Source organism: Centropristis striata, chromosome 7 (assembly GCF_030273125.1).
Source record: "Centropristis striata isolate RG_2023a ecotype Rhode Island chromosome 7, C.striata_1.0, whole genome shotgun sequence".
In the NCBI taxonomy this organism is placed as follows: domain Eukaryota; kingdom Metazoa; phylum Chordata; class Actinopteri; order Perciformes; family Serranidae; genus Centropristis; species Centropristis striata.
In genome coordinates this window covers 31,318,103-31,332,843 of record NC_081523.1, presented here as the reverse complement: position 1 = coordinate 31,332,843, position 14,741 = coordinate 31,318,103, and the positions used below count along the sequence as shown (strand labels likewise).

General features: G+C 38.2%; 1 protein-coding gene across 1 annotated transcript in view; it reads right to left on the bottom strand.

Annotated features, from left to right (window-relative positions):
* Positions 1-3,438: 3,438 nt before the first annotated feature.
* The window catches only part of pdzd2 (PDZ domain containing 2), a 58,288-nt gene continuing 46,985 nt past the window's right edge, over positions 3,439-14,741 (bottom strand). The window contains exons 21-26 of the mRNA XM_059337869.1: positions 8,983-11,626; positions 7,601-7,718; positions 7,352-7,453; positions 6,349-6,622; positions 5,094-5,228; positions 3,439-3,876 (exon numbers count right to left, since the gene is read on the bottom strand). Coding sequence (XP_059193852.1) covers positions 3,716-3,876; positions 5,094-5,228; positions 6,349-6,622; positions 7,352-7,453; positions 7,601-7,718; positions 8,983-11,626 — 3,434 coding nt within the window. The 3' untranslated portion in view covers positions 3,439-3,715. The remainder of the gene's footprint in view (positions 3,877-5,093; positions 5,229-6,348; positions 6,623-7,351; positions 7,454-7,600; positions 7,719-8,982; positions 11,627-14,741) is intronic.

Below are 14,741 nucleotides of genomic sequence, written 5' to 3'. Positions count from 1 at the left end.
AACTGTGAGACAGTATCTTCCAGCATCAGTACTGGACTAAAGCTCTTGTTTGTGAATGGGAGATAATCCCTGTGGCCAAGTTCCAGCATCTGCTGGAAAACCTGTTACAAGCAGCAGATCATTATGGTTTGGAAATTACATGTTCAACCATCATTTATGGCTTTAATGTCCACATATTTTACGCAATATAGTGCAATTGTGGTCACCCTATGCTTTATCGATATGCATCAAGACTATGCATATCCAGATTTTTGAGCTGAAACATGTTGCCATTTAAGAAGTGATTTTTTAAAGATTAATTTTGATAACTGATATTTCAATTCAAACATTTATATTTTGGTTATTAATCTAACAAAAATACAAAACATCTGCTTGTTGCAGTTTGTAAATTGTGAGATCCCTGTAACATTCTGCCAATATGTCCAGACATCCAGCATTCATCGTGTGAAGATGGACATCTTATCATGTGGACAGAAACTTTCCACCTCCATGAAGAAAATTATTTTCTCCATGAGTTTGAGGGAAGAAGATTAAGGTGGAAGGAAAAGTGAATCCATCCTGAGATGAGCTGTCAACCACTGTGTGACTGGAAGAGAATGGTGAAACATTATCCCATACAATAAAAAATAAAACAATCTCTCCTCACCTGGCACAAGTCTGTCATTGAGGCCATCAATGAATGGAAATGGGTGCTCAGGGTTGTCTGTCCTTATTAGGATTTCCTACATTTCTATTTTATTTAATATTCCTTTCCTTTCCTTTCCTTTCCTTTCCTTTCCTTTCCTTTCCATATTCCTTTCTATTACAGTCGATTTTACAGTCTTTCTGTATTCAGTTTGGAACATAAATGAAACAGTTTCTATAGTATGTAGTATAATAGTATGTAATCATGTCCAAAATGGCCTAGTACAAGTACATAGAGGTTCAGAGGGGGTTGACTTTGAGGGTAAAACATTTCAAAAGACATGGTCATTGAATGTGTTTTGTGTTGAAGCAGGGATCCATAGTAATGTTAATATAGTTTGTAGTTTGTATAGTATGTTATCAACATTTAACATTGGCTCATAATTCCAATGCAGGTTACAGTGTTTCCTCACTTGTTTGTGTGCTTTTACTGACACCTAGTGGCCACACTGTCGCTGTAACCATTTTTAAATTGTGTGGACTGCCATGTTTGATATTGTGCAAAACTTTATTAGAAATATAACGATAGTTAGAAGCTTCCTATGGTTAAAGTGAAGACAGAGAATTCATTTCAGTGTGTGCTATTAAGAGAAAGAAGGATTAGGTTCATCCAATGAAAGCTGAATGAATTAGCTTATAAAGTAGCCCTGCCTTTCAATACCTGGGCTAAAATTAAAAGGGATTTGGAATTAGTTAAAATAGAAAAGAAACATGACTTTTCAGTCTCTTAAAAATGCCCAGGCAGTATGGAAGGGTTAATGTCTACAATCCTATCATTGCAGATTCAACGGAAGAGTCAAGTTGATGAAATGATTGATATCTCTGAGTGATGCACAAAGTATACGCCAAAAGTCTATCGGAAAAAAAACAGTATACTATAAACATTGGCTTGACGATGTGCAGATAAATCAGTTAGTTTATCAATCAAACAAAGTGGATCCCGTGCAGTGCTTGAAGTGGGGGAAAATATCCCATTGACCTGACATTTTTAGACATTTAGGTGAAATGGGGCAACGCTACTTATGATGTTGTTGCAGTATCCTAATTATGTATCTTAAGAAGGCATCAAATGCCAGTCTTACAGAAAACAAGCGTGTATTTTACCTGGTGGGTAATTTTCTTTTAGTTGTAGTGGCTGAAGTTTATCAATTTGAACATTAACCTGTTAAAACCCACTTGCCCTTGTGGGTTTAGGGGTAGGGGAAAGGTTAGGGTTGGACTTATAACAGAAGAACTCCAACGCCAAAATGAATGTGGCTTCATTTGAAAGGTAACATCTTCCAGCTTCTGCAGTTTTGCATGTTTAGCATATGTGTGGCTAGAACACAAATGGAACTACATGAGTTTGTAAAGGGGTTTAATAAGAGGTAAGATATTGTCTTTGTATAGTTTCTAATTGAATATATGTCACAATGGATACGCATATTATCACATTCTGTTTTATTTACATTTTATACAACTTTTGAAAATACTTGAATTAATGGAGCGATGCCTGCGAGTTAGTTCAGGCAGGCAACTCGAGCTGTGCTGCCATACCCATGACATGCCCCACTCCTCATACATCCTCCACTAAAACACACCCTCTGTCCAATCTGGGGCTCTATTTAAGATGAGAGTAATCCTCAACTCTCCTATGCTGCTGCTGCATCTGTACTGCCGCTTGCTTTCTCAGTCCCACCACCACCCCAGCATCCACCTGTAGGCTCCGATGGGGGGATTTATTGCATCACTCAATACCTCATGTAACTGCTGAGGAGTGATGAAGTCGGAGCCTAGACGGCAAATCTAATCTATGTTCATTGTCCAATAAACACATTATGCATCACGTGAGTTGTCTGACTGAAATGTAGGTAACTTAATCCCAGGGCTACACAGTGGTGTAGTGGTTATCACTTTGGCCTCACATCAAGAAGGTTGCTGGTTTGACTCTGGCCTGCGGCTCTTCTGTGTGGAGTTTGCATGTTCTCCCTGTGTCAGAGTGGGCTCTCTAAGGGTCCTCTGGCTTCCTCCATCAGTTTTGGTGACTCCAAATTGCCCGTAGGAGTGAATGGTTGTCTGTCTCTATGTGTCAGCCCTGTGATAGACCTCCAGCCCCCCACAAACTGAGTTCAGATCAGTGGTTAAGGATAATGGATGGATGAAACCTAATCCCAACACTGTGAATATGTTGTGTATGTAATGTTAATAATGTAATGTAATGTTGTAACATTAAAGCAGATAAATCTTGCACTGCAAAAAAGGTGCGCCTAAAAACAAGATAAAAACACTAAATCTGAGGGAAATCAAAAAATGACAAAAAATGTAATTTAACAAGATTTCTTAAATTAAAATTATTATTAAATCTAGAAATAAGCATGTTGTACCCTTAAAATAAGAAATTAACTCTTAAAATAAGATAAATTAAAGCTGCAAGCAGCGATGATATGGGCCGAGCAGAGTGCACTGCAAAAAAACTTTAGATTTAGAAGTGTTAGTTAATTTGTCTTGTTTTTAGAGTTAATTTCTTATTTTAAGCGTTCAACATACTTATTTCTAGATTTAACAATCTTAATTTAAGTAATATTGTCAAGTGAAATTATCTGTCCATGCAGCAAGATAATTTCCCTAAGATTTAATGTTTTTATCTTGTTTTTAGACACCCCTTTTTGCAGTGTACAGTTAATAGATATTCATCTCTTACAATTTGTTGAGCTACTTTTGTTTCTATTGAATAGTGCTACTGACAATATAACCACAACCAGCCATATATCTTTTAACATAACATCTTTATTTAAAAAAAAAAAAAGAATCCCATATGAAATAAATCATGATTCAGCAATGTACACCACAATAGTCAGTGGTCCATCCACTTTGACCTATTTCTAAGTACAAACACATGTAAGAAGACAAAACACAAAAAATCGAATTAAGTTCATCAGAAAAATTGTAAAAATTAAAAAAAAAGAATTGCCTGCTTGTCCATTTTATTACTTTAGAAGGCTATTTCACATTGATACTTCTCAGGAGGTTTTTATTTCCCTAGTCATTATTTTCAGGTACTCAGTTTGCGAATGAGGAGGTGATTGGGCCCTTCATTTGTGGCTTTGATGATTTTCCAGGCATCATGGTGCATGAGGCCCTCCAGAGAACAGCCGTTGATAGACAGAACTTCATCTCCAACTTCAATGGACCCTGACAGCTCTGCAGCACCTCCTGTTGGAGCACATAGCTCAAGTTAAAGGTACACTGCCTGATTCATTTGTAACACCACCACAACATACTTTTAGGGCCATTTAACATTGGACTATTGGACAGATTACTATTTCTCATTTTTTAATTTGTTGCAATCTCAAGAGGGCTGGCCCACTGAGTGTAACCACTACACAGGTCGGATGTCAGTGACATGAGAGAAAGAAGAGACACTGCAAAAAACATTAAGCTAACCAAGTATTTTCTTCTTATATCTAGCAATAGAATCTTAATTATCTTGTTTTGATCATAATTTAGCTACTGACCATAGCTTCATGTGCTTATTTTAAGAACATGTGTCTTTTTGTCACAAAAAGGAGTGAACAAACCCTCTTCACAGGGATTTAAGTCTTGTTTAAAGACTTCTTTTTAGGATTGACATTGTGAGCTTTTTCATGCTTTTCAATCTATTCAACTGTTGAATATGCTGAATTGTTACCGAAAATATTGGTTCCAATTGAGAGTTTTAGTTGCATGTAGTTTAAATGCTATTTCAAAAGCATTTTCTTCCCACCAGTATCTACCCACAGATACTGAAATGAGAAAAAAAATCATGCTAGTTTCAAGTATTGCTGGCCTATTTTAATGATACTAGTACTACTAGTTGGGCTTTTCAAGCCACAATTGCTCAAAATAAGTATTTTGGACTTATTTTTAAGACATCATTGTTTTTCCAGCGCCTAGATATTTTTACTTACTTAAAAAATTATTATAAAGAAAAAAATACTTACTGCACTGGCAGATAATTTTACTTGTTTCAAGTGTGTAATTCTAGTTATTTATTTCTCATTTTTGTCAGTTGGTTTTTGCAGTGGAGGAGAGGATTACGCTGCAGAGAGCACAACTCTTTGACTGGGACTGTGATGGACAATGAAGTTTGGTTTAGCTTTGGTCATGGTCCTTTAGCTGCATACTTTCTTATATTTATATTGCAGCCTGTTAGTAGCTGGTGCAGCTTAAAGGCTTTGTGGTAATTAAATAACAAATAATTTCAACACTATCATCACATGTTTACAGATTACTGACATGACAGATTTGTCCAAATTTACACAAACAAACTTTGCATTGTTGTAGGAATAGGCCCACACATCACAACATTAATTGAGTGTCATATAATAAGATTCTAGATGAATATTTAGCTTACATGTACTTTCTGAGAATCTTATAGAAAACAAGTTTACCTTTAAAGATGCGTTTGACAGTGAGAGGCCTGTCCCCATGGCTTGAGGCCTTTCCCCCTTCCAGACTGAAACCCAGGCCAGCAGAGGACTTGTGAAGCTCCACCATTAAAACACCTTCTGGACCCACATTCACCACTGAGAAATATTCAAAACCCACAATTACAAACAAAGGTAGTAGTTCCTGCTGCTTACTTTTGGAGCCAAGTTGTTGTCAGTTGCAAACAGCTACTGTAACACTGCACAGAGCAACTAGAACATTTGAACTGATTTTCATGGCTGACAAGTATACTGCCCTACAAAGCCTAACTGCAGCAACTACACAAAGGGTAAAACTGAGAAAAACTGCTTTAAAGTTTTTTAACGTTTCTTTTTCTTCTTTTTTCTGGTAAGCAAAGTGTGTTATAGGTAGGTAAGTGATATGAGATTTATTTCTACATGTATTGATGATGTCATTTTTATGCTAAAAAATCATGATCATTTATTTGACAAAAATGTAGTTACTGCACTCTGGTTTTGCTGTAAAAGGTTTTAACAGTAAAGCACAAACACAGTGTAGTAACTACAATGTTGTTGTCTTCTTTCAGCTTTTATATTTTGTTTTCAGTGAATACACGTTTTCAATTTAATTTTGTTATAAGTGTATTTAAAAGTGTTTAACAAGATTTACGTATTACAGACTTATTATTATAGAGTAATGTTATATTTTAGTCTTTATATCATTGTATCTCGCTTTTTTACTTAATCACTATCTAGATAATAATCTCCCTATCAAATAAAATTATAATTTCTATTATTCTTGTCCTCAATATTCAACACAATAAAGAAATACAAGGCTATACTATATCACAGTCAAAGTGAACTTTCTGTGGTCTGCTTTAGTTTTGACTTGGATTTTGTAGTTACTGCAATTTTAGATCATTATTTCTCTGAAATAAAGCAAAATTGAAATCTTAAACATTGTCACAAGATAAAACAGACATTATGGAGTTCATTTTTAGTTATAACTCAATTTTGACCAAAAATGTAGTTACAGCAGTAAGGCTTTGTAGGGCAGAATATACAGCACAAACACAATGGTACTGAATAGGTCAATGTTAACAAAGACAGGTAAGTTAAAGGGTAATAAGGTTAAAAACATGGAAACAGTTTGGAAAGCTCTCTTGCTGTGTGGGATAAACTACTTTACCCTGATAAAGATGAGCAGGTGTGCCTATATTGTATATATTGTCTACACAGATGTAAGCTGAAGCTTTACCTGCTCTAGCTTCCAAAGACTTCTTCCTGGTTGAACACATCATCCTCTTTGGCTGGCCAGCCGAGTCATGTAGGTCAGAGACATTCAGTTCACTGTCTTTGTCTCTCCAGATGACTACTAAGGCTTGATTGGACAACCTGGCTTGATGTAGGCAAGACACAGCCTCTCCATGGGTTTTACCCCCCAGACTCGTGCCATTGATAGATAAAATGCTGTCACCTCTCTGGATTGTGCCTTCGAGGCTAGCTGTTCCTTTGGTGAAGACCCGATGAACCTGAACAGAAAGAATCATGTGACAGCATCACCATCTGCTGCCCAGAGACAATCTAAAGAACTATTTAAACATGTCTCACCTCCATCCCACATACTTTCTTTTCTTACCTCAACATTATTTATTTACACTTAATGTTACCCTGATGGAAATGTTACATTTAACACGAATTATGTAACTTTTTTTTTTAACACGACACAAGTCTGAATTGAAAACCATCAGTTTAACACAAGTGCAGGACAGATAATGTGCATGCATATGCACAACAATTACAGAGAAGCAGTCACTGGCAATGCAAATCTTATACATTTTGAATCTCAATCATAACCTCTATGCACAAAATCAGTTTAATAGACTTTGAAACATTGAAGTCCATAAAACCCTTGTGCAGCCGCAGTAATAATTAAATCTGCATGCCTTTTCTATACCTATGCTCTTTAAATAGCAGGTAAGCAAGTAGAGAGTCCCAACTTAACATACTGTCAATTAATGCCTGTGTATGTCTTAAACAGACAGCACAATTAGCTTTCTAATGCGAAAATGTATATGAAGGGGTGACCTTCCTGCACTCATGATGGTCATTCATTAAAGCTTCAGCTACTTTCTGTAAATGTCCTGTCATATCTGGAATGTTTTAAGTAACACTAATGTATGTCTGAATAAAACAAAATGCTACCACTTGATGAAGTTGAAATTATTCAGCTTGAGGAAGCCATTCTATACTATACTTACAGTTATTGCCTTCTGCTCCAGGTCAACGCCACCAGCAATACTAAAGCCAAGACCGGAGCCTTCTTCTTTACTCAGGATCACAAGGTGAGTATTATCACTAACCTGCAGATTTCAGACACAGAATCAATGTGTTAAAAAACAAATCATACCCAAGTAGAACTTAAGCAATGTTCTCTATGGAGTATTTTACATAGTGAACTGGATGTGAAGTAGGTCTTACAAGTGTCTGTATTAGCAGTACAGTGTTACCTCTGAAAGGGTCTTGGCCTCTTCAAGCAGGGCTGACACGTATGATTTAACCGTCAGTGAGGAGAGTAGTGTTTGCAGCTTCAACTGACTGACAGGAGAAGCAGCCAGCTCCTTTAAACTGCAGACAAAAGGGGTCATGTATCTTTCCTCTGATTACATTTCAAACATTACCCTTTGACATCAAACTTGGATTTAATAGAAAGGAGCACAATCAGTCAGTATTACTAATCACACCATTTTAAGCAATGCGAAAGGGTTTTGGTGCTATGTTAAAAGTAGAATTGATGCATTTTAATTTGTGTATGAGGAGCAGAGTCTGAACATCAACATGTTCTAAACATTTTTGTTTAGTGTTGTTTAGTTTAGTGTCCATGTCAAGTAATGCCAGAAAAAATGGACCAAAACAATCAAACATGTTCTACAGATACCAATATATACTTGATCTGCATTGATATGTACTGCGCTAGGAAATAGCCCAGACCTCACACACTGACACCTTCTCCTGCCTCCTTGGCTTTTAGATACAGTTTTAACAAATTAACTGCCAGCAGATAGAAACAGAAGCACAGCGACCTTAAACAGTGGTACAAACTGTACTGTGTACTGAAGTTTAGCTTACTATTCAACTCAACTAAACCTGACTCAACTCAGCTGCTGGTAACACCAGCCGCGATAGATACCTGCTCCCAATGACACTTCACATACATTTCAAACTGCTGCCTTAATGACGAAAACTACCAAAGATACTGCCATCATATCAATAACCAGAATCCACACCAGAGTACACTGCAAAGTGAACTGATCAGCTATGATTAGATGTGCCCTGACAACTTATGCAAACAAATGTCAACAAATAGTAATGTCAAATGCTGAACTCTGACTGGTGCATGGAAGTACACAATCTCATGTTCCTTCCAACTGAACTCTGCCCACTATAAAACACCTGGGAAGAGCGCAGAGAAAACACAAATTAAGAAATCTCTCATGTGAAATAACCAAACTGTTTTAGGTGGCGCTGTGTCCTTGCATTTCCTATGTAGGATCCATTAGTAAAAGGTTGATTGTGAAAGCTAATACATCCCAATTTAAATGAGATTTTATCACTTTCTGTCATTGTAAAATTAATCTTCTTTTTAGGACATTATGCCTTCATTCTCACAATGACTTTTTCTTGTTAAACCACTATATATATTGGCACATGATAAATATAATCTCAGATTTCTTTGCCCCCAAGAGTTACGCTAATGCCTCACTTTATTGTAGTCTGCTACAGTATCTTGACAAAACTACAAAGTTTGACATATTTAGTTTCTACATATAGTGGCTTCAATGTTCTTTGAAAACAGGATTTTAAATGAGCAACTTTCAATTGAACTCCTCACCTGATTGACCAGCCAGGCTGTTGCCCATGTGCCTCCGGGGTTTCTTGAGAAGCCTCGTCAGTGGATCCAAGATCCCCTCGGCACACATCCACTTTCGTCATGGTTGCAGGGGGTTGACAGCTCTTAGTCACTGTGGCTTTAAGAGGTTCAGTGGGATAGCTGCCAGGCTCAGTTGTTTCCATGGCTGTACCATGGTCTCTGGTAAAGTCCTCTGTGCATAGTTTTTCCAACTCAGGCATACTGAGAGCCCTGAGCTGCCGCAACCTGCTGCGGGGAAGTTTGCCATGTTTCCTCCGCAGCACCTGAGGGGTCTGTGGTGCAGTCCCATCTGTAGATTTTTGAACTTGGGTCTCAGAATTAACTTCAGTCGGGGGAGCTGTGTTACAGCTTGAATGAGGAAGCTCAAGGTTTATCAGTGTAATGCCAGATGGAGATTTACCAAGAAGAGGTGAGCAGGGTGTGGTAGGGATTAGATTCTCCACATAAGAACTAAAACTCCTTTGTCGTGCCCGGCACTCAATGGAATTAACCAAGCCCATATAACCAGCAATCCTTTGGTTAAGTGAGGTGCTATATGCCAGAGAATAAGATTGAATGTCACTGCTTTTAGCCACCGGCTTGTCAAAGTTAGCCAGGTTTTCAAAGGACTTTATCTTATGTCTGACAGAGAAGGGACTGTAGTCTGCAGACAAGGCCGTGTCTGTGGAGAAGCTTCGCCTTTCTATTGTCTTTACATAGAGTCTGGATGTGCTGGACTTTAGGGTCCCCCCTGTCTCCACAGCAGTACTGAGTTTTGAGTCATTACCTGTGGTTGAATTAGCTTTGTTTGATTTTTCTTCTGTGGAGTTGGCAGGAGAAAACATGAGTGCTAATCTTGCATTGGTGTCTCTTTGAGAAGGTTTACAGTCTTTTGAATTCACCTTTTCATTGTGTGCCATAACTTGTGGTGGTGAACAGGATAAGGTAGACAGTCGGACTTCTATAAATGTTCTCTGAGTGGCAGGGGTGTGTGATGGGCTCTGTGATTTGGCTGGTGCTTTGGAGCCTAGATGGACAGTTTGTAATGTGCCACCTGGAGGCCCGTGCTCAGTAACTTGCTTTCTGTCACCTACTTTGGGCAAATCAAGGCAACTGTTCATATCAGGCTGGTTATTGGTCTTCACAAAGCTGGACATGGTTTCCATTGGAAGTAATTTTGTTGACTGGTTCGGAGAAGCATTTTTGTTTAAATTAACTGGACTTTCACTCCTGGTAGCTTTTTGAAGAAGCTCCTTTTCTGGTTTGTTCTTACTCTTAATACTAAGGCCCTTCAATTTGGGAGCACTCGTGTTTAATCTGATTTGAGTTTCAACTTGGAGTTTAAAGCTACTACTCCACGAGGGATGGTCTGAATTATCAAGGTCTTTTAGCCCAGAGTTCTTGTTAAGCACTGAGATAGCATGTGGGCTTAAATTAGTTCTACACTCCAAGATCTTTTCTTTGTTTATCATTGGTGCTGACACTTTTGTGTCTGATCTGCCAATGTTTGAACCTGAGGCATCCGATTCCATTGAAGGTAAAGGGGGTGTTTGTGTATTCAAATGCTTTAATAAAGTTGAGGTCAGGGAAGCATCTGCACACACAGCTGCAGAAGTACCCTGAGTGACACTTTGGGTATCGTGTGGGGAGGGGCTTCTGTAAGTGAGTAGACTTCCAGAACTGGATGTCATATGTGCTTTAACTTGGTCACAGGGTTCAATGGCACTTTTAATGTGGCACTCTATAGAAGACACAGGTATTGTACTGTTGGAAGATTGGCATAGTTGCTCTGTGGAGGAGGCCCCTGACAACTGAGAGAGCTGTGAGTATTGCATTGTTCTAACAGAGTTTTCTTTGTTTGTCACTGAGGAATCAGCGGAGACCTGCAATAACAATGTCGGATCTATGTTTTCATTTTCACTACTGGGATGCTGATAAGACCCATTTGGTGGCTGGTTTAAATGTGAGAGTCCCTCAGCAGCAGGTTGCTGGGCATCACATAAACAAAACTCCACTTCCTCATCATCTGAGGAGGCCTCGTGAAGAAGAGCACCACTGCCAGCCATGGTATTGACCATCACACTGTTGTCACTGGTGGAGTTACTGTTTGAATCACTGTCATCTTCTATGGGATACATGCACTTAGAACCAGCATCAGGCCTTTTGGAACATGATTCACTCAAAACAGCAGAGCTTTCTTCCTGTAATTGGTTCACATGTGTTGTCTCCACAGGGAGAATGGCATCTTTTTCACTTCCTGCATCCAAGATGAAATATTCCAGGGAGCTGGGCTGTATTGGAACCTGAGAGCCAGCTTTCTCAGACAGGGCTATTGTATGTTGGCTTGAACAGCAGGATGCAGGATTGTTAGATAATGTTTTGTATGGGGATTTGGTGTGTGCATTTTTATCATTGCAGAGGCTCACGTCTGACAAAATGTCATCTATATTGGTGATGGGTATTTGAAGGTCTTGTTGTGATTGGGTTGTGTGGCAGGAATCCTCTGACTTTGCATTTATTACTTGTCCATCATCAGATCTCCCATGAACAGATCTGGCCAGGTTCAGTCTAGTAGATCCATCACTGCTCCCTGATGACATTTTCAAACTGGACAGTCGATCTACAGCTGGGACCAAAAATTAAAAGTAAGCTGTTTAGTTAGGACTGAATGAAAGAGAAACTTTCAATTAATTATTTGACATGACAAACAAATACTTTTCCAAAATGGTAAATTGAGTGCACTTATAGAGCGCTTTTTTTTTTTTTTAACCTTAAAGGGACAGTTCACCCCAAATGTATTTATTTTTTTCTCTAACTAGTAGTGCTATTTGCCATTATTTGGTAATCATTTGTGACCTACATGTATTTGAACACAGTACAAACAGGGAAACACTGGGAAAACATACACTCATTTTAAATTTGAGATTAGAGTTAGTGATTGTTTTGGTAAGAGTTTCCGAGTGTTTGAGATATTGGCCTTAGAGATGTTTGCCTTCTCTCTCGTATAATGGAACTACATGGCGTCCTCCTCACTAAGCTGGCTAACGCTAGCTCAGTGGTGCTAGGTGAGCTAGCAGCTTCGGTTAGCTATAAACTAATCTCCACAAGCTAGCCGTGTCGATCTGCGCTTCCTCCTGTCAAGGAATACGGTCTGTCAATTATTTTGAACAACTGGATCATGATTTCTACATAGACACATTGCTGTTAAGTTTTTCAAATGTATTTTTTTTTGTACTTTGAACAAGCACAGTGCCATCAATTTCTATTGTACTAGAGAGAAGGCAGACATCTCTACAGTCGATATCTTCAACACTTAGGAACTCACACCACAAGAATCTAGATTGATAAATAGCACTACAGATAAGAGAGAAATATGTCTTTTTTTATTTTGCAGTGAACTGTCCCTAATGGATAAAGCACTTTACAATTGGCCTCTCATTCATCCAATTAAACACACACCCTCACACACAGCTGCCCCTACAACAAGAAACACTATCTAAAACTACCAATGCTATGTTATCTTGCAGCTCAGTCAGTGAGGTTACATACATGTCATGCAATAAAACAAACATAATTAATGAACAATGTCCAGGGTGGTGGTTTTCATTAATGCTATGTCAACTGATCTACATCTAGAAGGTCTTTGGAGAACATAACCGAGCCATTCTCCACTGATTATCTTTCACTTCCACCTGCAATACACAGAGCATTTAGAATTCCCAAACCTAGTTGTGCTATAGTATACTGTAGTTACATAAAGTTGTGTTCCACCTCCCGGTTAGTCACATAATCAAATTAATTAATTTGTATTGTAATTTCATTGGACTGCTTCTGTTCACCAATGTTCGTTAACATTCATGGTCTATATCATGAGAAAAAATAAATAAGCAATCTCAAAACCTCTTTAATGGAAGCAAGAGAAGGAACAGAGAGAGGGTTGATTGTTATTTTTATAACTCCAAACAGATTAATATTTCTAGACCAGAACAAGAACTAAATAACTCCAGAACAGGATAAATGAGAGCTTTGGCATAACAGATTTTCTTTCCCTGGCAATGTAACTAATTGTTAATCTAAGACTAAATACAGCAAATAGAAGTTATTTCAAATTATTATATTATTTAAATTGTTTTTCAAAATGATAACTGATGGCTCATTGAACTATTATATTATCACATTTGAGGATTCATAAAATAAGGAGAGGCCATGCATGGAGGCATATTGTAGAACACAGAAAATAAAGATGATATGTTGAATCATAGGTGTCAGATTATATGAGGAAAGACTAAAGGTACGGTACAGTAGATACAGGAAAGAAGTCATTGATTAGTTCAGAAACTTAAGCTATGAGAGACATTGCTGTGCTTGATGCAGGATGTCACCGGGGTAGTTCTTCTGTTGCCGTCTCTTATATAACAGATTCAACTGGGAAAGATGCAAAGATGAAAGGCTAAAAGACTCATCCATTTGCCAACTGTAGAATTAAAAATTCTAATAAGTCTACAGTGTGGAGAAATTAGTCAGAGGAGACTTTTTTTCTATAATGACATGGTAATACAACTCTCTTTTGGTGATCAAGAAACAGTGATACACAGCAATGTCTATGCTATCTAGATTAAGATTCTCACACTACTCTACTATAAAATTATCAGTTCTCAAACTAAGACATAGAAAGCACACAGGGAGTTAAACTACTGGCTAGATACGGTATTGGAAATGAAAGGTAAAATAGACTGTATAAGATAGTCACCATGGATAGAAAGCCAGATGCTTGCAGGTTGCTTTGGGGAAGTAAGTGAGGGAGGGATGATCCTATATCTTATGTCAGCATAAAAGGGAAAGAAATGGAGCTCTTTTTAAAGGCAAACTGATTAGCATTCTGATACTAATGGCTTGTGAACACTAATGAGAAGAAGTGCAAGATATATATATATATAATATACACCACCACATCACATGTACAACCCCGATTCCAAAAAAGCTGGAATGTTCTCGAAAATGTATATAATAACAACTGCATAAACTTCAAGATGTTACCTTTCAAATGAAGCTTCATACATTATTTTGGCCAACAGTTGTCCTTCTATATATTTAGGCTCAAAGTGCTATTTGGTCTAATCCTAACCCTCCCCTGACCCCTAAACCTACCCAGAGCAGAGGGTTTTATAGGGTTAATGATAAACTTTTGTTTTGTAAATATACAATACAACATTCCTTTTTTAGTTACGTTTTACACCACATCTCAGCTTTTATTGAATCAGGGTTGTATGTGCAGGACTTTGGAAAATATCAATAAAAAAATAACATCTCCACACTTTTTTTGGGGGGGGGGGGGGGGGCTAAATACCCTGTATATTCATCAGTTTGTTTTCATGTGTGAAGCTGACCCAAATTAAACAGGAAAGACAATAAATAGAGGCAAAGGCAGGAAATCAACAGGACAACAATACAGCTCAGGAAACTGCTGGTGTTCCTGCAGTCACTGCTCCCCAAGGGGGAAACATATGCTACAATGGGTCCTGATTTCCCCCGTTATGTGCCAGAGGGCTATTTTGTGTGTTTCTGCGTCTCCTCTCCCCTCCTTTCTGTTTCCTTCCCAGGTGCTAACAATCCACCTGGAAAGCTGAGTTCCACCTGTGGAGCTGGCCAATCAGAGGCGGTGTGTTGTCAGGATCACCTCTCTCTGCCATCTTGTCCTCATTTTGTCCCTGTCTGTGAGACTTGTGTTTTGTGTGCTGTGA